This window comes from Mchenga conophoros, linkage group LG13 (genome assembly GCF_057382185.1).
Source record: "Mchenga conophoros isolate Kocher_MC1m ecotype Shallow Benthic linkage group LG13, M_conophoros_male_GT1.1, whole genome shotgun sequence".
NCBI lineage: Eukaryota > Metazoa > Chordata > Actinopteri > Cichliformes > Cichlidae > Mchenga > Mchenga conophoros.
The window spans coordinates 2,577,667-2,601,132 of record NC_140538.1 but is presented as its reverse complement, the minus strand read 5'-3'; the positions used below and the strand labels follow the sequence as shown (position 1 = coordinate 2,601,132).

Below are 23,466 nucleotides of genomic sequence, written 5' to 3'. Positions count from 1 at the left end.
GCGACGTGCTGGGCTGAAAGAGAAGCAGCTGAGCAGCTCGCACACCTCGTGGCTCCGCCTCTTTTTGTTTGGCGGTCCGGTGCTTTGCCAAACAGGGATTTGCAACGTTTCCGTGTGTTTTTCATGTGTAAGATCTTTATGTTGGTAAACAGGGTTTACAAAGAGGTTCAATGTAACATTTTAAAATTACACATAACTCTGTTATTGTAATCACATTCTAACAATCCAGCTTTTTGTGCACTTCAAATATGTTTGCAGAACTCTGGTGATTTCTGTTGCATTATGTGCATTATCCTCTTGGCCAGATCGCTCTGAAAGAAGACATTTTAAATGTCAACGAGACTTTTCACCTGGATAAATAAAGGATACGTAAACGTCACTGCCTTGTGACAGGTTGTTTGAGACTTATGAGAGATACATTGTTTCATAGACCAACAAGTTATTTATAGCAGTTTAAATGCGAGGAATCATTTCTTGGCACTGGCATTAGTATTTTTACGGGGGTGTGGTGCCGATACGGCGTCACTATTTGTGCTTTGTAAACACGATGTCGCTCTGTAACCTTTAACATAGTAAAAGGATCCTAAACAGGCCGACCTGCTGTCGGCGTTCCTTCATTGTTAGGAGAATGAATGATGGCGCTGTAGTGCTGAAACTCTTACCCGTCCCTGCTTCCGATTGGTCAGATGCCGACTGGCTGTCATGTGACCTTTGAGCCCACTGGGATAAGTGAAGCCAGGTGAGCAGAATCCCGGACTTGTCGTCAGTTCGGCTCTCGGGTTTCGGATTCGCCGCGATGAAGAGCAACGTCACGCTCCAATAAAGTGGAGCCGTGCTTCGTGCGAGCTGCTGGGTTTGCTCCGTATTCGTGTCGGTCCCGCCCTGCTGGAGCTGGACTGTTGATGCTGAGCACTGAGTGTTTTTGATGGCGTTGTGTTTTGACCATTCCCTGTATGTCCGTTTCCTCCCTGACCGCCCAGAGGAGAAAGGGAGAGGTGAGACTCTGTTTACAAACGTCGGCTTTGCATCAGTCTTCATTTTGGCTGCAGTTTTAGGCTTCCTTTCCTCCAGTCTGACTAAAATGTTGATGAGCCGCAGTAACATTTTAGTCCTTCCCATGCAGCTTAGTGTTTCCCGCAAACGCTCCGAACATTTGTTCTTTGTCTCCGCTCGCCTGGGCCGCAGAGGGGGTTAAAACAAGCGCTGCTCGTAGTTTGAGTCTGCTGACTCGGCAGAGACAGAAGACAACAGGCTGACAGGTTTGGCCTCCAGCGAAGCTTCTTTCAAACTCTTTTTAAATAGTTTCCGTCTTCCTGCACCTTTAGCTACCAGAGCGTTCAGCTTGCAGTCCTCCGCAGCCACGACTCCGTCAGCTGACGAGTCGCAGAGTCAGAGGGGTTATTCTGAAACGATGCCGGTCAGCCGGGCTGTTCGGCTTTGTAAGCATTCACCGAACAACCCGCCTCCTCAAACACAGTAAAAACATCTGCAGCCTGGATTCATCGAAAAATGTTACAAATACAAGACAAAATCTAATAAAAACTCCCAAATAATTCGATCAGTTTGATGGACTTTAATGTGCAGATTCACATAAACGCACGTTTCTGCAGAAAGTCACCAGTTAGTAACAAACAATGTAATCTTTAACATTAGTAATATGTGAGGTACATTTAAAGACAGCTCAGCAGTTAGTGTGAAAGCAATGTTTTCGTTCTTACAGCAGCTTTGAATGATTCACAGTTCAAAATAATCCTTCTTTATCTGATCCCCCCCAGGTCATCCCATCTGAAACGGCTTTAGCTCCTCCCACTTTAAAACAGCATTGAACTGATTGGCTACATGTTGCGATCCCCTCTCTGTGACATCATACAGATCCCAGAGTACCGTATTATTAGAACCTGATCGTGTTTGATATGAACCTGAAGCATGAAGCAGGATCAGTCCACGCTTCCTTCTCAGATAGATGATATATCCTGTCTGCTTACGTCATCGTCTGGAATCCGAACAGAGCCATGAATAAATAGATAACAGCTGATGTAATAACTGATGGAAGTGCTGCTGTTTGCTCTCCAGCTTTGGCCTCTGCAGTCTGCACGTATGACTTTTTATTTGCTGGGATTGGCTTTTATTTGCGCCCTCAGGCTGTGACGCTCCCCGACAGCACAGCTGGACGCCTGAAACACTAGATCTACTGCCCCCCCCCCCCCCCTCCCCCGTAATGATCTGAGTCTGGATGTCATCACTTCCTGTCCCCCTCCCTGATTCTCAGAGGCCCAGCCGGCTCCTTTTAGCCTGCATTAATTAAACCAGGTCTTCTGAGCCTCTCGTCACTCGGGGCTGACCGTCGCTCTTTGTTGTCTCCTCCCCCTCAGGTGCTGGAGGCCTGGAAGAACCTGCTGGAGGCGGCGGAGGGCAGGCGGGCGAAGCTGGTCGACACCGGAGACAAGTTCCGCTTCTTCAGCATGGTGCGCGACCTGATGCTGTGGATGGAAGACGTCATCCGCCTCATCGAGGCTCAGGAGAAGCCCAGGTAGGAGGCACGGAGGGGGCGGAGCTTCCTGTAATGACTGTATCCCTTTACAGGTTTATTATAAAACTCATCCTAAATGTTTCTGAATGTTTGGGATCAGAAACGTCGCTCATGTGACGCCGTGCTTGTTTTCAGGGACGTGTCGTCCGTGGAGCTGCTGATGAACAACCACCAGGGCATCAAGGCGGAGATCGACGCCCGCAACGACAGCTTCACCGCCTGCATCGAGCTGGGCAAAGCCCTGCTGGCCAGGAAGCACTACGCTTCAGAGGAGGTGGAGACTTCTCACATTTCTCACTCGGAGCGAGCACGCCAAAGCTGCCGCGAAATCCTTCATTACTCTGTTTGTGGTGATGTCATCGCTTTACTGAAGTCATGAACTTTTGAATCTTTCCTCCTCGCAGATTAAAGAAAAGTTGCTTCAGTTGACGGACAAGAGGAAAGACATGATTGACAAGTGGGAGGACAGATGGGAGTGGCTTAGACTGGGTAAGTGCCTCCGTGCTGTTCAGTTTATAGTCCGAGGTGAGCGGGTGGATTTGGGTCTAAGGTGTGGATTTGCTTCCAGTGCTGGAGGTGCACCAGTTCTCGCGGGACGCAGGTGTGGCTGAGGCGTGGCTGCTGGGACAGGAGCCCTACCTGTCCAGCAGGGAGATGGGGCAGAGCGTGGACGAGGTGGAGAAACTCATCAAACGCCACGAGGCCTTCGAGAAGTCGGCCGCCACCTGGGAGGAACGCTTCGCTGCGCTGGAGAGGCTGACCACGGTGAGCGCGCGCCACGAGAAAGCGCCGTCACCGGATTAAATCTCAGCTCTGAAAAACGAGACGTTGACTTTGTTCTTCTGGTTCCAGATGGAGTTACTGGAAGTGAGAAGAAGGCAAGAGGAAGAAGAGAAGAAGAGACAACCGCCCGCTGAGGCCCAGCCCGCCGACGCTGCAGCTCAAAGGTAGTTTGAAGTTTCCTTTGTGTCGGAAACTTCTGGATGCTGTAAGCAGCATTTTGACTGTGTTTAAGACTCGGCCGTATTTCCTCAGGAACAGCTTTGTGTCATCGTCAGAGTCCTTTCTCCTGTCACTTTTCACAGACACATGTACAGTTGCCATTTGTGTTATTATGACAAATATTTTAGATTATTGTTGTTACAGCTGTTAACGAATGTTTGCACCTAAACCGTGCAGCCTGCTCGCCGCGCTCACATGAAGGTTTTCAGTTTAATCGTCTAACTTCGCCAGCTGAGCGAGTTCGTCCGGACGAAGCCACTGAGGTGCGTCTAACTCTCTGCGTCGCTGTGCTTTTTGCAGGGCGGGCGAGCCGGCGTCTCAGAACGGGCTGCCGTCTGACCAGGAGTCTCCCAGGGTTAGTTACCGCTCACTCACCTACCAGAAATACAGCGGCACCCTGCAGAGCCGCAGGGGCGCCGCTGCACCCTGAGCTGCACCCACATCACACACACGTCCTCGCATTCATCGTTTGCTGCTCCTTTCTGATTATTAATGTCTTATTTTAAAACGAGTTTAGCTTTCCAGGTGTAATCTTCTTCTCTGATATTTGTTTACTGACATGAGGAATCACAGCTGATGGGCTGTTTTTAAGAAAGCCTGCAGATGCAGCCTTTGCACTTCAGCATCACCTTTGAGTTTGAGACCTTTTACTTTGGTGGGTCTCTTTTAATATGAACCAAACTTCCCTGACGTTCCAGTTTGTTCAGGCTGGACAAAGACGGGAGGAAAGCAGTGTTTCTGCTCTTTCACTTTCACACACAAGAACAAACCAGAGTTTTATCCACTCCTCATTTGTCTTCCCCTCCATCTCCTCTTCCTCTCTCTCAGCTCGACACTCCTGTCATCCTCTCCCCTCAGTTCCTTATGTTCCTGCTGGTTTATGTCATCATTTATAAACTCACCCTGTGGAATATGAATGACTGAGGATACAAACAGAAAGACACTCAGAATTAGCCTTAAAGCCACAAACTGCCACTTAAAGCATTTGTTCCATTTTCATAGAAGCGATTTTTTTCTCAAACAAAACCAAAGACAACTTAAATCAGTTTATCAATCATTAAAACTGAGGCTGATTTATCCTGATGTTAAGAAGAAGCACGTCTTACTGTTCTTGTCTTACAATAAAACCTTTAAGTTTAGTTTGATCGATAACACTTTCAATTCAGTTCAGTTTTATTTGTACAGCACCAAATCAGAACAGTCGCATCAAACCCAGAGAAAAACAATCACATGACCCGCTATGAGCGAGCACTCTGGTGACAGCGGGGAGGACAAACCCCCTTTGAACAGGAAGAAACCTTTACGTTGTCAGTCTGTACTTCACGCTCGATTCCAAACAGATGAAATGAAATATGTAACAAATACCTTAAATAACTTAATAAAAATAGACACAGTTTGAAAAGATATCTTGATAAAGCAAAAAAGTCTTGAATTAAAAGTATAATAAAAATATTAATGATGTAAATTTATAACAAAGTAACTACAGTAATACAGGTTGTAGCCAGTATGAGGTGCCTTCAGCCTGTTGTTGCGATTTGCTCACTAAATATAGTAAATCATGACTCATGTTAGTTTTTGTTTGTAAGAACACGTGACGTTATATTTAAAGTCTATCATTGATGCCAAAGTTTAAAAAAATCCAAAAACAAAGAAGTGCACCTACCGCTCCACCTGTGCCTACGTCCACAGACCATTCATAAAACACGTGTCCATCCTTTTCATGTAACTCTGTTAAACACTCTATTATCTCTTTAATATTGTACTTATAAAACCATTAAAAGCATATTTGTGCATTAATGTAAGTTACACCGAATTAAAGAGCTGATCTATCAGCTGACAAAGTGGAAACTAAAGGGAAAGATGATAGTAACACATGTATAACTGCACTGTTTAACAGTGAACTCCATCAGTGGACACCAGAGGCAGCCCCGGACTTACATTTTCACCTCCAGCTTTCCTTCATGTTGTACTTACAGCCTTTACGACTCATTTGTCAGAAACCCATTCCTCATAAGGGACGTTAATACTGTGACATACACCCAGTGGCCACTTTAATAGGAACACTCTAAGTCCAATGCCATCGGACTTTTTGAACTTGCCTTAAATTCAATCTTGTGTTTCCGCTGAGGTCATAGTTGGCGTTGTGTAGCCGCTCCGCTGTATTCGGCCCCTGAGTGTACGTCCACTGCTGCTCGCTACATGCACTCATTGCACCTACAATCCATGTTAAAATCATTCCTCATGTAAAACTGATTCGCCACACGTCTCACCGTGTGAGTTTCTCCTCATTGTATGCTGTTGTATCACTGAGACGCTGTTTCCTGTCTTGTTTTCATTGTTTACTGTTGTCGTTTCCTTTTTTCTGTTCACGGTTTGTTTTTGCATGTAGATGCAGTTCGTTCAGTCGTTCCCCGACTAACACACATTCCCCAATAAACCCGTCAGAACCAACCAGTCCACGTGTTGTCCATGCATACTTTTCACTTTTCTCTCCATGTACAGTGTTGGTGTTTGTGTTGCATGCTGTCACCATCATTAGCATTTCAGTTGGATGTTCTGTTTCTGCATCTAATGTTTTTCACCAGTTTTCATCCGGGGGCTTTCCTTTAGTGAAATATTTTTAGTTATTTTACAAAGTCAAGAAAATACGGAGCCCCGCAGAGGACATGGGAGAAAAAAAAATTAAGATGGACTTTTGCGAGATCTCGCAAAACAAACTCGGGATCTCGCAAAACAAACTCGGGATCTCGCAAAACAAACTCGGGATCTCGCAAAACAAACTCGGGATCTCGCAAAACAAACTCGGGATCTCGCAAAACAAACTCGGGATCTCGCAAAACAAACTCGGGATCTCGGAAAAGTTTTAGCCGCATTCTTCGGACGCCGGCTCAAAGCCGACCGGGAGGTCGAGGCACGATGTGCCGGGAAAGCGGTGTTCCTCCCGGCTGTAGTAGGTCTCGACCTCCCATTAGCTTCGAGCTAACGGGAGGTCGAAGGCCGAAGAATGCGGGATCTCGCAAAAGTTTTGCGAGATCCCGCAAGAGTCAGTCTTAATTCAGTCTTAATTTTTTTTTTCTCCCATGTCCCCTGCGGGGCTCCGTAGCTTCGAGCCGGCGTCCGATCCCAAGTTAGTTTTGCGAGATGTCGCAAAAGGTCAGTCTTAATTTTTTTTTTTCTCCCATGTCCCCTGCAGGGCTCCGTAAGAAAAAGATCAGATAAGCAAAGTGTCCACTGACAAATCCAGTATATTTCAGTTCACTCCAATAAATCAGCGTTCCTGCTGTAAAGAAGAGAAACAGTTTGTTCTACAGCGAGTCTGGTTTTACCTGTTTGGATTTAATCTGTACAACGTCTGCACAGGCTTACAGATCTAATCCTTCAAGTTACTGAAAATTATCTTCTATGTACAAGTTTATAATTCGCTAAGAAGGTTAGTTTCTAACGACTACTATCACGCCAAAGGTTCAGGCTCAAGTTTAAATTCAATGATAACAAAATCAGCACAGTCTTTGGAGGATCGCATGGCTGTTGGCATCGGTTTAGCTCTTCAGTCATTAAGTAATTGTTCTAAGGAAAGACTGCTAAGCAGTAAAAAATGGTCTTTGCTGTCAGGTGCAAAAATGTTTAAAAATCAAACAAAAACCTGCTTCTGCACCAGGCTTCAATCGTTCTTCTGGAATAGTTGGTTGGATTGAAGTGGCCCAGTATTTGGTGGAGAAAACACTGAAACAGGAACACTTGGATCTGGTCTAGTCTTTAACAGGCTCAAGTAAAATTCTTAGGAAAAACTGCTGCACTACATATATGTAATAGTAGTAAGTTGGGGCCCCTACATCTGATCCAGACTGTCCTTTGGTGAGAGTTCCTAGGATTGATCCAAGTCCTAACAAATCCCTTCAATAGCTGGTCGAATGTTTGAGAAGCAGAACGCTGAAGCCGTGAGGAAACACTCAAGTAAAATCTCAGAGGATAACCCAAGCCCAGTAAAGTCTTCAAGCATCAGTTTCGCTCTCCGTGAGATCTAAATGAAAGCTCCCGGGATCGGTCCAGCTCTTCAGTTAAAGCTCCCGGGATCGGTCCAGGATCGGTCCGGCCTTCGAACCGCCCATTCGTCCATCCCTTGAAGAGCTCAGTAACGGGGTAATAAGCATCCGGTTGGAGTGGGTGTGGTGTGGAAAAAGTCAAATCTGTTTATGATACTAGGCCAATCGCCTTCTCCCCTCACCAACAATGACGCCCAGTAATGACTTCCAAGCAATTTTGTCCATAATTGTTTGAGTTTTTTTTGGTGTGTTTTTTGGGCTCACCTGTGCTGGCTTCTCCCTGTCCTCCTTTTTCTTCACGCTCGCCACCGTGTTGTGCGTTTCTGAGTGGTGTTGGGACTGTGCATGTGGTAAAGAGTGTAATCACAGCATGTTTGCAATCTTAATTAATACAAATGTTGTTCTAATCACTGCTGAAATTCAGCTCAGCTCACACCCAATAACACTGAGCTAAAAAACCGCTGCTGTACGAGGCTGACGTAGCTGATGTCAGAGGCTCGGTGGGCCAATCAGAAGCCTGCATAGTTGTGTTGGTTTGAGCAGTTCAGAGGTAGGAAAGTGGGTTTATTAACCTGATACAGGTGACCTGTTCATGTTCAGCTTTGTAGTTTTATACTTGGACCATACTAGGGTAGCTTTGCATGATCAATACTTCAAATTACTTTGGGCCACTCTCCCATTAACCCACCTTTTTTCTGGTCCAAAGATTTCTGACCTTTGGACCAGCCAGTGGGTGGGGCTTTCACTCTCTGACATCATCCAGATCCAATTGTAGAAAAAATTAGATGAGATGGTGCTCAGAGCAGTCTGCAGGGTTTTGGTTCATTACTGCTTCCTCATTAGTAGAGACGTTGGTCATGTTTAATATGAGCGCCCACCACTGGAACAGGAGATGTATGACAGGAAGTTCGAATGGATTCACTTGACCAGTTGGCTGGCCAAAGTGGTGACGACACTGGAACCTCTGAGCCTCAGGTGTTGCCGCCAGTTTTCTTGGATTAACTTGTTTTTAATTAAGTTCTTGCCAACAGACATACTGCAGACCGCAGGCATGTGGTGTTCCTGCATCGGGGCAATTAATAACAACAATCATGTGGCCTGACATGAACTGAATGTCAGTTTAAAGGCAACAGAGAGCGAGATGATTGGATCCGTCAACTCAGAGTAGATGGACCCGATGGATTCCCTCAGCTGGTTTGGTTTAGTCCACTTTAATCTGCTTGCATTTTCCCAGGATTGGTCTTCCTGGAATATTTGACATCAGTTGGGTTTTAGGAGTTTTATGTGAGGCGAGGGCAGATAAGTGTAGATTCAGGAGAGGCTGACAGTCGAATCCTTCTGGTCTCGTGTTTTAGTTTGTCCAAACTGCTCTGCATGCTGCAGCTCTCATAACTCTGATTCACAGCTCTCCTTCTTATTTCACTCATAAACGAGTTTCTCCTCTGACTCTCTCTTCTGTGTCCAGGAGAACGTGGACGGGGCCGAGGTGGTGAACGGGGTGTCGGAGCCCAGCCCCGCTGGGTCTCCGGGGGCGTCTCGCAAGGGCAAGGCCAGCCAAGCTGCGACCCTGCCGGCCAAAACCCAACCTGACGCCCCCAAACCCCTGCTGGAGACCTTCCTGCACCGCAAACACGAGTGGGAGGGGCACAACAAGAAGGCTTCGAACAGGTGGGGATCACCTGCAGACACACCTGGAAAGAAATAATAACCCAAATAATAATAAGTTGCGCTTGTGAGCTGCTGTTATTGTAAGAAAATAAAGCTCAGCGATGAGGTCGACATCTGCTCGTGTCCCTGCAGGTCGTGGCACAATGTGTACTGTGTGATCAACCTCCAGGAGATGGGTTTCTACAAGGATCAGAAGAGCGCCAGTCAGGGCATTCCCTACCACAGCGAGATCCCCATCAGCCTGAAGGACGCCGTCTGCGAGGTGGCGCTGGACTACAAGAAGAAGAAGCACGTCTTCAAGCTGAAGTGAGTTTCAGACCTGATAAACAAGTCTTTATTTATACTGGAGCAGTCAGAAACACATCACAGACAGCTTTAAGCAAAACGCTGCAGTTCTTTGATTTAAAGAAAGAACCTGACGGGTGCCAGCGTGCGCAGTTTGAAGTTCCTGCTAATGTGTGTGTTCACCTCCGCAGGCTCACTGACGGCAATGAGTATCTCTTCCAAGCCAAAGATGATGTAAGTATTAAAACACAGTATTTCAGCCTCAGTGTTTGGTGCGTCGTTCAGTTTTAGTCAACATCGCTGTTATTGTTAGTCTTATATCTGCTTTACATTAGAAATATGTCGATCATTTATTTGTTTGGATTGGAAATACAATCCAACTTTATTTATGGAGCACTTTAAAAACAACATGACCAAAGTGCTTTCCAGTAGAAAACAGATCAAAGTTAAAAACTGTACATTAACCAGACAAACAAAGTTAAATAACAATGAAATGCATCAATGAAAAAAAGATATCAGTAAATGTTAAAACTGGTGCTGTCAGCGTTAATCTCGTTAAAATAGTGTTAATGCGGATCGCCCGAGAGTGGGACTGCACGCCGTCAATGCGTTAGCACGGTTAGCTCGCTTAGCTTGTTAATGCGTTAGCGCCGGAGATTTGCCGCGTTAATTCTGGTTGTGCTTACTGACCTCGAACCGATTTTGGCTGCAGAAATCTGTTAAAAATGTTTTAGTACAACTTTGGTAAGCAGCACTGCTTGATGGATTGTCAGAGCATTACGGCTGCCGTAGTGAGGAGCTTCGCGGAGTAATCTGGGTCCAAAACTCCGTCCGCTTCAGGTCCCAAAGTCAAACGAACACTAAGAGTTAAAAACGGTCTAAATTCTTTCATCTTTAATAAAATCATCAGCGTTGCTGCTTTACCAGGTGTAACTATTAAGTTTAACATCCATGAAAACAGGATTTATTAAATTTAATGGAGTTAGAAGTTAACAGGAAGTTAGCTCGCTAGTTTACACCTAAACATTTCATAGCATGTTCTGACTGAGAGATTTTTGAAACTAATTCAAACGTACAGCTCTGCTACCACTTCCAACATAAATGAAGACAGGAAACTAAACAGCAGTGACGTTTGCAGGGTTATTGAAGTTGGACTACCTGGTATATAATGTTGTGCTACGTGATTGCTAGCGACACAGCTATGTTAGCATAACATTAGCACAGTGAAGCTGGAGGATGAAGCCAACTTTTTTCCACTCGATAAAAGTTAACGTGAGGGATTCTGGTGGTCAGGGACAAATGCAATCGCATAGCAGGATGCTGTACACGGGCCAAACGTCAGTCAGGAGAACAACTGAGATCATTCATCCACAATACGAGGTTAGTTATTAATATACTGCAACAACATGGGAACAGAGCAGCTGCGAGAGAATTCAACATTAATGAATCAATGTTACGGAAGTGGAGGAAGCGCAGTTTTTGGCTTTCCCCATATTTCAAAAGTGCTTCATCTCTTTGCTGTGACTGTCGGCATAATTTGCAGATGATAATGGTTGTAGCCGCTGCGATGCTTTTGACCAAAACAGGCGCAGCTTGATGACATCATCAACATGCGCTATCGCAATAGAGCGTTATAGTCAAAATCTCTATCGTTGGCCAAATTTATATCGTTTCTATCGTATATCGTTTATATCGCCCACCCCTAGCTGACAGCACTAATTAAAACCAAATGAAAGGGTTGCAAATGATCTAAACAAGTGTACCCCGAAATGCGTTACATACGAGCGCTCACCCGGGTCATGGTGGTCGGACGTGCTCGAGTCGAAGGCCCAGGTCATGTGACCGTAGAGGGCGAGTGGTGTTACAGTGATTATGATGTAATGTTTCTTCCTTCGTCTGCTTTTGTTTAGGCCCAAATATTTCTGATCTCATTATCCTCACTCTTTTAAAACCACCTGTATCCCTGCAGCAGGTGAGCAGGTGTAGCCGGAGGTGACTCAACGTTATTAGCGAGTTGTTGTTTTTCTATCAGAGACATCATCAGCACTTCCTGCTGCTCTAACTGCTTCCTTCCTCTTTGTCTCCTTCTGCTCGTGCTCCAGGAGGAGATGAACACGTGGATCTCGACCATCACCGCCGCCGTGTCGGGCGAGAAGCCCGAGGTCACGCCCAGCAGCCACAGCACGCCCGCTCCCGCCGCACGCGCTCAGACGCTGCCGGCCACGGTCGCAGCCACGGCGACCGCCGAGTCCAGCCCAGGCAAACGAGAGAAAGACAAGGAGAAACGCTTCAGTCTGTTCAGCAAGAAGAAATAGACGCTGTTCTTCAGCCTCCCCTCCTCCTCCTCCTTCCCGTGGTGCTGTTTGGGGTCGCTCCTCGTTATCGAACGAACTTTGGTCAAATATTGTTGAAGATGTCCGACTTTTCTGCTCATAGCAACTGTCATAACCCAGAGCGCTCCAAATCTAATTACACTCGTGTAACCCAAAGCGTCGCCTCACATCATGTACTTAGAGAATAAGAGTTTTAACATTTGCAGCAGTTGCTATGTCAGGTCGCATCCCAAACAGCCTCTCCTTCTCTTCTTTCTTCCTCCTCCTCCTCGTCCTCTCCAGCATGCAAGCTCCGAGCCAAAACTCTCCACTCTGTGCCTATCAACCGTCCGGTCCGGCTCAGAGCTCCAGTACAGCTACAAACACCCCCCACCTGCTTCTCTGCTCAGATCAGGAGCAGGAAATACCCGAAATCTGACTGAAGTGGTTTAAAGGCGGGGCGTGGGCGTGTGGGCGGGGTCTGCGACGCTTCAGGCAGCTGCTGTCGTTTAAACAACAAGGAGAACGCGACGTTAGAGGAGTTCCCACTTTCTTTACTCTTATCGCTGTTTTCTGTATCTCCCGTTCTCCCCGGCTTTCCCGTGTTTGCGGTTCGTCTCGGCGGGTTTTCCTTCTCGTTTTTCGTTTAGTTTTTTGGGGAATTACTTCCTGTTAGAGTCCATCCTCAGCTTCCTATTTTTTTGCGAGGCCTTGTCTTTGCAAGATGACGTGTATCCCTCTGTAGCGGGGAAAACCGAGGCCACGGCGGGGTGATTCTTTGAGCCGTCGAAGCGCAGAGACGAGTCGCTCGGAGCTTTTCTGACGGTTCGGTTTGCGCAATAAAACCGCGAAAAGCAAACGGTCGTCGCGTCTGATTCCCGCAGCGACTCAGAGCGTTACCCTGCAGTGCTTTTGACTGTATGTATAACTTGTGTATAACAAACTGTTAAAAATAAACCTGTGTTTAATTTCACCTATTATTATTATTATTAATGCTATTAAGACCTACCGACCGTAATAAGCTTTGTTTGAGGATAACTTTCTTAACGGCGCGAACACTTAACCAACCCGAATGAAGGAGCCATCGAGTCTCGATGGGAGAATAACTGCGAATGTTCGTTAACTCGATCTTTTAGGCGTTCAATGAGGTTTCTTTTCTACTTTTGCATTTCTGGAACGTCTCCTTCGGCCCTTTGTTGGCGTTTTTCCTCCTGTTTTTCTGTCTCGCAGTTAAGCTAAGTCTAAGGTTTATTTAGAGCGGCGAGTATGAAGGCGTAGATGTACAAATAAAACACAAAGGTTACTTTAAGCATCGCTGTTGTTAGTGGATGAGCTGGTTTTAAAAAGCATTTACTGGAAGTGAGTAATGTTGGTGGCTTGCTTGTTGGCTTCAGCACTCGGTTCTTTTTTTCTTTAAGATTTCAGACTTTTATTGCCAATGACGAGTCAAGCTACAGCTACGGAAGTCCTTTCATGACAAAAGTCACACTTTTTTCTTTCCATTTTTTATGGCTTCTAGTTAATGAGATCAGAGCTTCACATTTGTTGAAGCTGAACAGGCTTCGCTCGCTGTAAGGATGTAGTTGTAAGCTAATGACGTACGTGATTCTTGAGCCGTCTCACGAAAAACAGTTTGTTTAGATTTAATAAAAGTTTTATTGGAGATTTTACACTAATCTGACATAAGTGCAGAAGATCTCCACTCGATTTGACTCGATGACTCATTAAATAAACTTTGAGAAAATAAACACTAGGTTAAGTCTTGGACTGCTACTGGTCCCTCCTTTGATTACTGATTAATCTCTCAGGCTTTAAAACTTCAATAAACAACATGACAGAGATCATTTTCTTATTTGAAATATTTGCTTTACTCTCAGGTGCCATTTTTGCTCGATAAACTTTTGGAAATTAGTTTTTGAGATGAAGTCTCTTCTGTCCAGTTGCTGCACCACAAACTTTTGCCCCGCTTGGATGGAAATCACGTACACGGTAAATGACCTGCAAGCCCAACTTTAACACCGACGTCGTTCCTAATCTGGAGTTATCGATTAAAATAGCTGCCAGAAAAGGCAAGTTCAGATTTAAAGGTGATTTTTCAGCTTACATATATATGTACATTTATTGTTACAAATGTTGTCATTAAGGGACTTCCGTAGGTGAACAAAAGTGAACAAAAACACCGAAACGAGCCCGAAACTATAAAAAAACGTGGGTGTGTATGTTTTTCCACAGCTGGTGGTGGGGTTAGAAGGGGCGGGGCTTGAAACATCTTCACTCTGATTGGCCCTGAAATACTCTCTTTCTGTTCTTTTGTTTTTTTGTGCTTAATTTTCTGGCGATTTGATAAATATGTTGTGCATTCCTGTCACTGTAACCATAGTAAGATGAGATATTTCCTCATACTGCACAATCAATAATGCCACGATGGGAGGGTGGGCGGGGCCGGGGTTCGTAGGTGACGTAGTTGGAATGACGTGGACCGGGGGTCACTGCTAGTTGGATCTGCACCCGTAGACTTTTCCCCATCTCTGTTACATATGTGCAAAAAAGCCATTAAAATGCTTTTAAAAAGAAACCGTGAGACTGATTTTTATTTTTTCAGCGAATGTGTGTGCGTGTGTCACTTTTGCACAGTTCTGTAAATACAGACAAAGTACAGCTGTGAGTGATTAGTATCTATAAACTGATTTTATTTATGTGGCTCCTGTTCTCGACAGTACGGAGAAGCTTTAAGGCCACGTTAAGAGAGGAAGTCCACATGTGCAGGTTACTGTTGTTATTTTAAGATAAACGTCCACACTTGCTGTGGCCTCTGAGTTAGTGAGGTCGTACAGTTTTAGTAATAAAGGAGGACATGATTTCTGTTTAATGCATAAACACGGGCTGTTCATGTGAAACGTGTTATGCTGCTCAGACAGAAAACGATGATGCATGTTTACATGTATGATGCATCCAGCTGATCAGTTTGTTTCATCAACTATCTAAACGTCTTGTCGAGGGCACAGCAGCGGTTTGTCTTGAAACAACTTTTTCTCAAAATGATCAACAATATTATTTTCCTTAATGTGGCCCTAGTAATCTGTCGTACAACAGTTATCTCGACCTAGAAATAAAACTAACTGTGGGCAGCACGTGGTGATGGTGGGAGGTCCTTTAGCAGTTTTTATCAGCTTTGACATTGATATGACACAAATCCAAATCACTGTTATTTTACGTTTATTTTGTCTTTAATAAACTTCCATAGAGGGTATAAAAACTGCACAAAGCACCTGGACAGGTGTGCAATCCCTCACCTGCAGCCAGCTTACACTCAGGAGTCAACTTCATGCTCGTGTTTGGATGGTGGGAGGAACCCGGGGAGAACCCACGCAGGTACAAGGAGAACGTGCAGATTCAAACCCAGGACCTTCCTAATGTGAGGCAGCACTGTGTGCTAACCACTGCACCACCGCGACACGTTAATGATGGTGAGCTGGAGGTTTTCTGTGTGAGGTGCTGTGTTTAGGATTTGTTTACAGTGACGAACTTTAGAAGTCGAGCTGAACAGCAGCGCCGCTGTACGGGCCAACATCAGCAGCACATCAACACGCTTTCAGCACATCGCTCGGTTCCTGCACAAGTGTTCAAAGGCAGTTTTTAAAATGAAATTAGGTTAGAATCAAAGAACGTGACAATGCTCGTAAGTTTAACTTCTACAGTTATTCCATTTATTATTGTATTATTTATTCCTACAGTTACAGACACAGATGGCATCAGGCTTCGGGTTAGAACGGAAAAGAGGAAAACTTGGAGTCAAAAAGAGTCTGAAGAATGGGAATGAAAAGGAGGGAAGATGTGGGGGCAAATAAAACGTGTGTAGAGACAGAGTTGTTCAAACTGCTTGAAAATGTGTCTGGGACGAACGGCAGGACTAAAATAATCAGACGTCATCAATATCACAGAAAAGAGACACAATAGCTGTTATTGGGGGTTATCGTCAATAATCATGTGAAAGTTGGTTTGTTTGTTTTTTAAGAAATCTCTATTTTAACCACAAGATGGCGCCAGTTGAACAGCAGGGCTGCAGTTTGTGGACCAAGTGAGAAAGCAGCTCCACATGAGCATAAAAAACACATGAAGGGCCAAAATACATTTAGCCTCACAGATTCGGAGCCGCTTCACAACAATCACAGGAGCACCTGTGAGGAGCACCTGGCATTAGTGGAGAGGAAGAACTCCCTTTTGACAGGAAGCACTTATTTTTCCAAATGGATCATCACAGCTTAGCCATGGTCCACCTGATTGATCTTTATTATTTATTTTATTTATTTTTAACTTTTAAGTCATTACAAACAGAACAGACATGACTGGGGGATAAGAAAGAGAAATACACAGACAAGAAAAGGAGAGGGAAGGAAAACTATCAGCTGGATCACCTGCTGGAGAGAGGCCACAGCAACAACCTAGATAAGTACAGGTAACAGTAAGTAATAAATATTGAGTGTTACTGAGCAGCACGCCAGACCGGCAACACACAACATGCTTCGAGGCAGCAGCTAAAGAAGATACAGTGTGTGTCTGTGAGCACCTGTGTGATCTAGAGGCTCCCCAGAGTGTGAGAGTCCATGGAGGACCACCGGAGGGACAACCACGCCACCCACCCAGAAAGAGCTGAGGAGAGTCCAAACTGGCAGGGGGTTACCCAGCAGCCACCGTGCAGAAGCTACGGGGGCTACTGAGCTCTAGTTAGCAGTCTGTGGTTGCAGACTAGTTACCAGCCTTACCTGAGCACTGCAGCCTGTCATCCTAATATGGTCTCAAAAAGAAGTGTGATGTCCATCTTTTATATACAGTCTGTGGTTTACTGTTTTAGCAGATTAACGATTTCTGCTCATGCTCATGTTTCTCCTGTTGTTTGGGACACATGTCACTTTTCTGTCCGACCTCAGCACCGCGGACAGCGCCTCCCTCCCTGCTGCTGTTGGGATTTGTAGTTTTCTAAATTCTTTTCCTGTGACGTGTGTATCCCAGAGAACACAAAGCCCCAGAGTGCTTTACGGCCGTGCGTCCTCTCCAGTGGAGCAGGGGTGTTTCTCTCCCGAGCTGCGCCAAGCGCACCACACATCACCACAGGAAGAGCCACACCTTCAAAATAAAACCCAAGATTTGAGATTTACCAATAAAACGTTGAGTGAGTCAGAAAGAACCAGAGGCTTCTGGTTATTAGACCAGTGTTTCCCATCATCAGCTGTGCCATAGACTGTCTGGTTCCACCTGATTAGTACTCTAAACGACAACAGGCAGAACAATTACATTCTCTTCCACTAGAGGGTGGTACCACTACCTGCTCTAATTAAATGAGTTGCCAACTGCCAGTAAAACGGAAAAGGACAAAGAAGAAATTGAATCATAGTCATGCTGTGAGACGATGCAGCTACAATAGATAAATATCTATTGTATGAGTAGTGGTCAGAAGAGAGCAAAAAGGTATACTGGGAACAAGCCAAGTCTGCTATAACTGGTGTACAGGGAAAAATGATCAATATGCTTTTTGTGACATTTTTGTTTGGTGGTGTGCCGTGTGATTTTTCTGAAATATGTGCTGTGGCTCCAAAAGGCTGGGAAACATTGTATTAGACCACTGATTAGTGTTACCATATTAGAATATTTATCATAAAAACGGTAACAAACACTGAAGGACAGGCTGGTTTTCTGAGCTTGCTTCAGACATGTGAGCAAAGAAAACCACATCATCTGCGCAGGAAAGAGATCCTGAGAGCAGCAAACCAGCGCCCTGACTGCACCCAGAAAGTCATAATTTGTGCCAAAGGGCAAGAGCGTCAATAAAAACTACCAGCCTTGGGTTAATAGAACATTACCTATTATTATGTTGGTACTGTTTTTGTAATTTTTGAGTATTTGAAGAAAGCTTATCATAATTATGTTTCATGTTTGTTCTACTGCACTTTATTTTTGTCCTAGAACACGACCCCTGTTATGTTGGGTTTTTTGTAACCTTATACAGATGTAATCTGTCATCCAGCTTTCTTCGAACAGAAGAGTTTAACATGCTTTTATTTTGAAAAACGTTTTAACATGTTTTAATGTTTTGTGTCTTGTTCCATTTAATCTGAACAAGCCCCTAAAAACAGTCAGTGCTCACTGTCGGCCTCTCTTTTTTTATTACCACTGTTCATTTTAAAGCTCAGTTTTTAAAACCGTATGATGTAACTACAGCCCAGCAGCAGTATATTAATGACTAACCTTATATTGTGGATGGATTATCTCAGGTGTGAGGTAATCCATCGATTCCCTAACCATCGGGAACCCTCACGTTAACTTATACGGAATGGAAAGAAAATTAGCATTTATCCTCCAGCTTCACTGTTTATGTTATGCTAACATAGCTGTGTAGCTAGCCACCACGTAGCACGTCATTATATAGCAGCTAGCCCAACTTCAGTAGCCCTACAAACGTCACTGCTGTTTAGTTTTCTGTCTCCATTTATGTTGGAAGTGATAGCAGGTCGTATATTTATATGGTATATTATGTTTAGGCGGAAACTAGCGAGCTAACTCCCTGCTAACGCCGTTCTCCGTTAAATTTCATAAATCCTGTTTTCATGGATGCCTGGATGTTAAACTTAATTGTTACACCTGGCAGAGCAGCCACACATGATGTCAGACTTAAAGACCGGATAAACTTAACTTAAAATTTAAAGAACTTTATTGTCATTGTAGTTATTCAACGAAATTTTTTGGTAGCTTACAGAGGCCAGCAGCAATAAAACAAGAAGCAGCATAGTAACATAATAACCACGTAAAGGTAGTAAAAGTATAAAATATAAAGTAAGAAGAAGGCACTTAGCACAGTAAATAAAAATACAACAGTATTTACAGTGTGGTAGTTTAGTGCAAACATTAATGCCCAGTACATGACTTTGTACATTAGCAGCAGACATGACGTGGGGTAAAGGAGAGAGGGAGAGTTAGCTATGATGTGTTGGGGACGGGTGACACAGGCTGCAGCTTTGGGGAAAAAGCTGCTCTTTAGTCTGTTTGTGCGGGTTGTGATTGGCCTGTATCTCTTCCCTGATGGGAGGGGTACAAAAAGTCTGTGACCTGGATGGGTTGGATCCTTGATCATGCAGCTAGCTGGCTTCTGTAAACAGCTAGCATAGACCGTGTCGAGATTTGGGAGTTTGGTTCCAATGATCCCCTGGGCAGTTTGACGGTCCGGGTCAGAGCTTGATGGTTTTCTGCAGTGCAGCTGAAGCACCACACTGTGATGCAGTGACAGAGGATGCTCTCTGCTGTGCTTTCTTCACTAAGTGGGATGTGTTAATAGTCCATGTGAGATCTTTTGTTATGTGTAGGCCCAGGAATTTGATGTCATTCACCCTCAGCTTCCTCACCATTTATGTGGAGGGGTGGTCGTGTTGTTTTCTTGGCTCTTCTGTCTCTACATCGATCTCCTTTGTTTCGGCAGTGTTCAGAACCAGCTCGTTGTTTCCACACCATCTGATTAGATGTTGGACGTCCTCTCTGCAGTGAGACTTGCTGTCTGACATCCTTCCCACTATTGTAGTGTCATCAGCAAACTTCACGACGGTGTTAGAAGAGGAGTGGATGGGTTTGCAGTCGTGTGTGAATAGAGTGAAGAGAGCTGGAGTGAGAACGCAGCCCTGCGGTGCTCCTGTGTTCATGGTGATAGCAGATGATGTAAGGTTGCCCACCCTGACCTTCTGTGGCCTGTTTGTAAGGAAATCCAAAATCCACGAGCAGATCCATGATAAAGAGGCTGATAAAATATCAGAGAAAATAAAATCATTTCCAACAACATCAAAGTGTCATACACATAAATACGATAACATCATGTAAGTAACTGAGTACTTTTACTGTGCCTGCTTTTAACTTGAGGTATTTTGATGCTGAAAACTTTGGACAATACAGGTCCAAACTCCGCTTCAAGTCCCAAAGTCAAACGAACACCTGTCTAAATTCTTTCATCTTTAATAAAATGATTAGTGTGAAACCCTCTGACGTCATGCTGTTGAGTCTGAGTAAAAATACTCCGTCACTTCCTGATTCCGCGGAACCGACAGCTGAGCTGCGGACCTTTTAATGGTGCTTTTATTTTAGAAGGCTCAGCATCGGAAGTTGGGCGCAGTGCTGTGTCGCGTGTCCGCTGATGCGCGTGCTCGTCACGTCGGGAAAAGGAGCGAGCAAACGTCACAGACTCCTGGCTCAGGAGGCTCCCCGCTGCACGCGACAGTACGCTCCTCGAAGCAGAAGCTCCGGCTGTGCCTCCGCCTGCTCCGCCCGTGAGTCTGCCTGCGGGTGGAGGATGCTCTGCTCCTCCTCCCGCTGTGGGGAGTCAGGACTTTCCTCTCCGTCATCCGGCCGGGATGCTGCGCTGTGAGCCCGGGGCTGCTCCCCGCCTCTGCCCGCTGGAGTTGGCTCATCTGCCGGGATTAAACACTCGCTGTCATCCTCTCCTCCGCTGCGCGGTCGCTTCTTCTTCGTTGATTTTGCGGCTCTGGGTCGTTTGACTTCCTGACTGCTGGTTTTACTCGCGCGCAGATTTGTGAATGAGCCGCGATCCTCCCGGGGAGAAGGTGCTGTGAGCGCGCGGGGGGCAGGATGGAGGCGGCCGGTCGGGATGGAGGATTAGAGCACGGAGGGATTAAATCCTCCACCAGCCGCTGACTTTGGTTTTGTGGGTTTGGAGAAGTTTCCAGACTGTTCGCGTCCTCCGTGTTTTTAAGGAGTGGGTGGAAGGAGTGAGAGAGTGATAAACGTGGAAAAGTTTCTCGCGTGGTGATTCCAGCTGCAGTGAAACGGCTCTGAGTGGGGAGGCTCGGCGGGAGCAGCTCCCGGGGAATCGCGGAGATGATGAAGGTCTCACGGTGCTGAAACCAGAGGACTCAGACTTTACGCGAGGATTACAGTCACGGCATCACATGAACGGAGGAATATGAACCATCACATTTACGGTAAATCTCGGAGCTGACGTCCAATCAGCTTCTGCGCGTGCATCGTGATGAAGAGTCGAAGGAAGTCCGAGTCCTGAAGCTGTGGGCGCGAACTTTTCTTCAGACGACAGCCGAACTCGGTGACCCCGGCTCAGGCAGGTGACCCCACTCACAGTTCCGTTACCGGGTCTCTGGATCCAGAGGGAGGAGCTGCGGGAGCGGGCGGGCGGTACCGGAGCCCCTCAGATGAGCGAATATGTCGGACCGGAGCGCCCCGGGCTGCCGGCTCAGACTGGACTGGGTCTACGGGTACCGGGGGCACCAGTGCCGGAATAACCTGTACTACACGGCGGGGAAGGAGGTGGTGTACTTCGTGGCCGGGGTTGGAGTGGTTTACAACACCAGAGAGCACAGCCAGCGGTTCTACCTGGGACACAATGACGACATCATCAGGTGAGCCCCCTGCACAGGTCACGTGATGGGTTATCGATCGAGACTTCCAGGTCTCAGAATCAATATCTCTGAGTCACAGCATGAGCCTCCCTAACAACCCGGATCGCTCTGCTATGTCACATTAAATGGTGCCGAATTAGCGGTTGGACGTTATTTTTCATTATAAATCCGAACATGTTCCAACGTCGCTCACTGACTCGCTGAGATCCTCACAAATCCTAAAAACCTTCAGATTCTCAGGCGAGTTCTGAAACGTCTTTTTTCTCTTTACTTTCTCTAAGCATGTTTCTGACACCCTGAGAGCCAGTGATTCACACTGAATTTATAAATATGTGTTTCGTGTGTGTGTTCACAGTTTGTGTGATTTAAGAGTCATTTTGCCATAAAAAACAAGTTAAACCAAAGTGTCGCTGTCCCTGCTGTGTGAGCTTTTCATAAAGGGAAAAGCAGTAGAAGATCTGATGGTCCTCCTGGCTTCCTGTTCCTTCAGTCTGTTGCACATTATCTCATTAGTGGCCTTTTAAACATGAGCATTGTGATTGTGAGAGTGATAATCCAAGATAAGATCTGCAAACATAAAACTTTCTGTTTTATCTGTGGAGTCTGATTCAGTAAGGCTAAACCCTGAAGCAAAGAGATACTACAAAATATCATAAATGACATTAAAGGTACTGTTCGTAAAACCCTGCGGTAAATTCAATGACAACATTCACCACAAGGGGGCAGCCTTTTTAAAAAAATCGTCTTTTCTAATATTTTAAATAGAACGGCAATAATAAAGCAGAACGAAAACACAGAAATCCAAAAATAAAATGGTCTCTCGTTCCTGCAGCCAATAACAGTTGTCGTGGTTACGTTGTGGGAGGAGCATTGCAGGTCACGGGGTGTAATTCCACTGTAACTCTGGCAGGGACATGAATCCTGTGCAGATGTTGAGCTACCATAAGCTTCAGTAATGCTGACTTTAATCGCCTGTGAAAGTTCCAGTAAACACCTCAGACCATTTAAATGTGTCGGGCTGTAGCCTGACTGCTGGTGGTGCAACATGTGGCAGCACAAGATAAACTTTGTCTGCATGGTGGAAATGTGGTGAAGCTTATAATTCTTAAAAACGACAACGTTATTAAACAAAAAGAAGCAGAGAAAGGATATTCGTTACACTCAGTCCTGTGACTCATCTCGGTGCTTTTGTCTCTTTTGAGATGTTTTTTGGACCTTCGTGGGTTTTTTTTATCGCTCCCACACAGTTTGGTTTGTCCTTCAGTTTGACAGAAGTTCAAATCTAAACACGAGCAGGTTTACACCGAGACAGGAAGCAGCTTTTTCTGCTGCTGCTGGGTTTCCTAATGAACGAGGAGCTCAGTGATGAGGAGTAACTTAGATTTAGATTTTTATCAGGGCAGGACAGCTCGCGGGCAGGTGAGGGACTTGTTCCTGTTCTCAGGTCTGATGGGTTTATTTCTGAGCCACGCCCTGCAGTTCCACTAACGTCCAGCAGGGGCTGCAGCAGTGCGTCAGTCCCCATAGACTCCTACGGTAAACGTTTACAGCCACATAGACAAACTGATTGGTCTTTGTAGATAATTCTTATTAGGGGCGTGGCCTCTTTGATTGATAGATTCATGGCGCAGGCAGCTGTAGCTCCAAGCTGTCTGCTAGCCTTCGGCTAAGCTAACTGGAGTCCTGTTTGGGCTGTTGGAGGTTTTTTAATAACATCATCTGACAGGTGAAGTAATGTTAACATAATAATGTTTTATATTTTTGTTGCTGTTGCACAGTGGTGGTTGTGCACTCGTTTCACAGCTGCTTTAATGTTGTGTGAATTTGAGTTTTTCATCCTCAGTTTACAGCTTTAAATATCTGTTTTTATTTCCACACCTCCTTACCTCACTGCTTATTTATGATATTTATTTAACCCTTGGTGGCCGTTAGCACACCATCATGAAGCAACAGACAACTGTGGAAAACAAAAAAGCATCGTGTTCAGAGAAATCCTGCGAACCACTCTCAAGGCAGCTCGTGGATGTGCGTGGACTAATTAATTCAGAGTGAAACTAGCTCACAAACACCTAAAAGCTTTAATCTGGGATTATCTGACACTTATGTAACACGAGTCTGTTTCCCCATCAGGACTTTTTAGCTAGTTTGCATCGCTTTGAGGGCAATTTTGGCACTTTGTTGGGGATGTGAGGTTTTCACAGTGTGATGGCTGTGGAGGA

General features: G+C 45.4%; 2 protein-coding genes across 6 annotated transcripts in view; both read left to right on the top strand.

Annotated features, from left to right (window-relative positions):
- The window catches only part of LOC146560652 (spectrin beta chain, non-erythrocytic 1), a 101,455-nt gene extending 87,040 nt beyond the window's left edge, over positions 1 to 14,415 (top strand). For 2 of the 4 annotated variants that reach the window (XM_085296069.1, XM_085296067.1), the window contains 11 exons: positions 981 to 995; positions 2,373 to 2,530; positions 2,666 to 2,804; positions 2,935 to 3,019; positions 3,099 to 3,295; positions 3,383 to 3,477; positions 3,833 to 3,887; positions 9,041 to 9,243; positions 9,376 to 9,549; positions 9,720 to 9,762; positions 11,631 to 14,415. In XM_085296069.1, the coding sequence (XP_085152195.1) occupies positions 981 to 995; positions 2,373 to 2,530; positions 2,666 to 2,804; positions 2,935 to 3,019; positions 3,099 to 3,295; positions 3,383 to 3,477; positions 3,833 to 3,887; positions 9,041 to 9,243; positions 9,376 to 9,549; positions 9,720 to 9,762; positions 11,631 to 11,843 (1,377 nt within the window). In that variant the 3' untranslated portion in view covers positions 11,844 to 14,415. The remainder of the gene's footprint in view (positions 1 to 980; positions 996 to 2,372; positions 2,531 to 2,665; positions 2,805 to 2,934; positions 3,020 to 3,098; positions 3,296 to 3,382; positions 3,478 to 3,832; positions 3,888 to 9,040; positions 9,244 to 9,375; positions 9,550 to 9,719; positions 9,763 to 11,630) is intronic. The other 2 variants (XM_085296070.1, XM_085296068.1) reach the window with 1 other exon arrangement.
- Positions 14,416 to 20,034: 5,619 nt separating this feature from the next.
- Positions 20,035 to 23,466, top strand: part of LOC146560651 (echinoderm microtubule-associated protein-like 6) — a 68,619-nt gene continuing 65,187 nt past the window's right edge. For both annotated transcript variants that reach the window (XM_085296061.1, XM_085296060.1), the window contains exon 1: positions 20,035 to 21,247. In XM_085296061.1, coding sequence (XP_085152187.1) covers positions 21,051 to 21,247 — 197 coding nt within the window. In that variant the 5' untranslated portion in view covers positions 20,035 to 21,050. The remainder of the gene's footprint in view (positions 21,248 to 23,466) is intronic.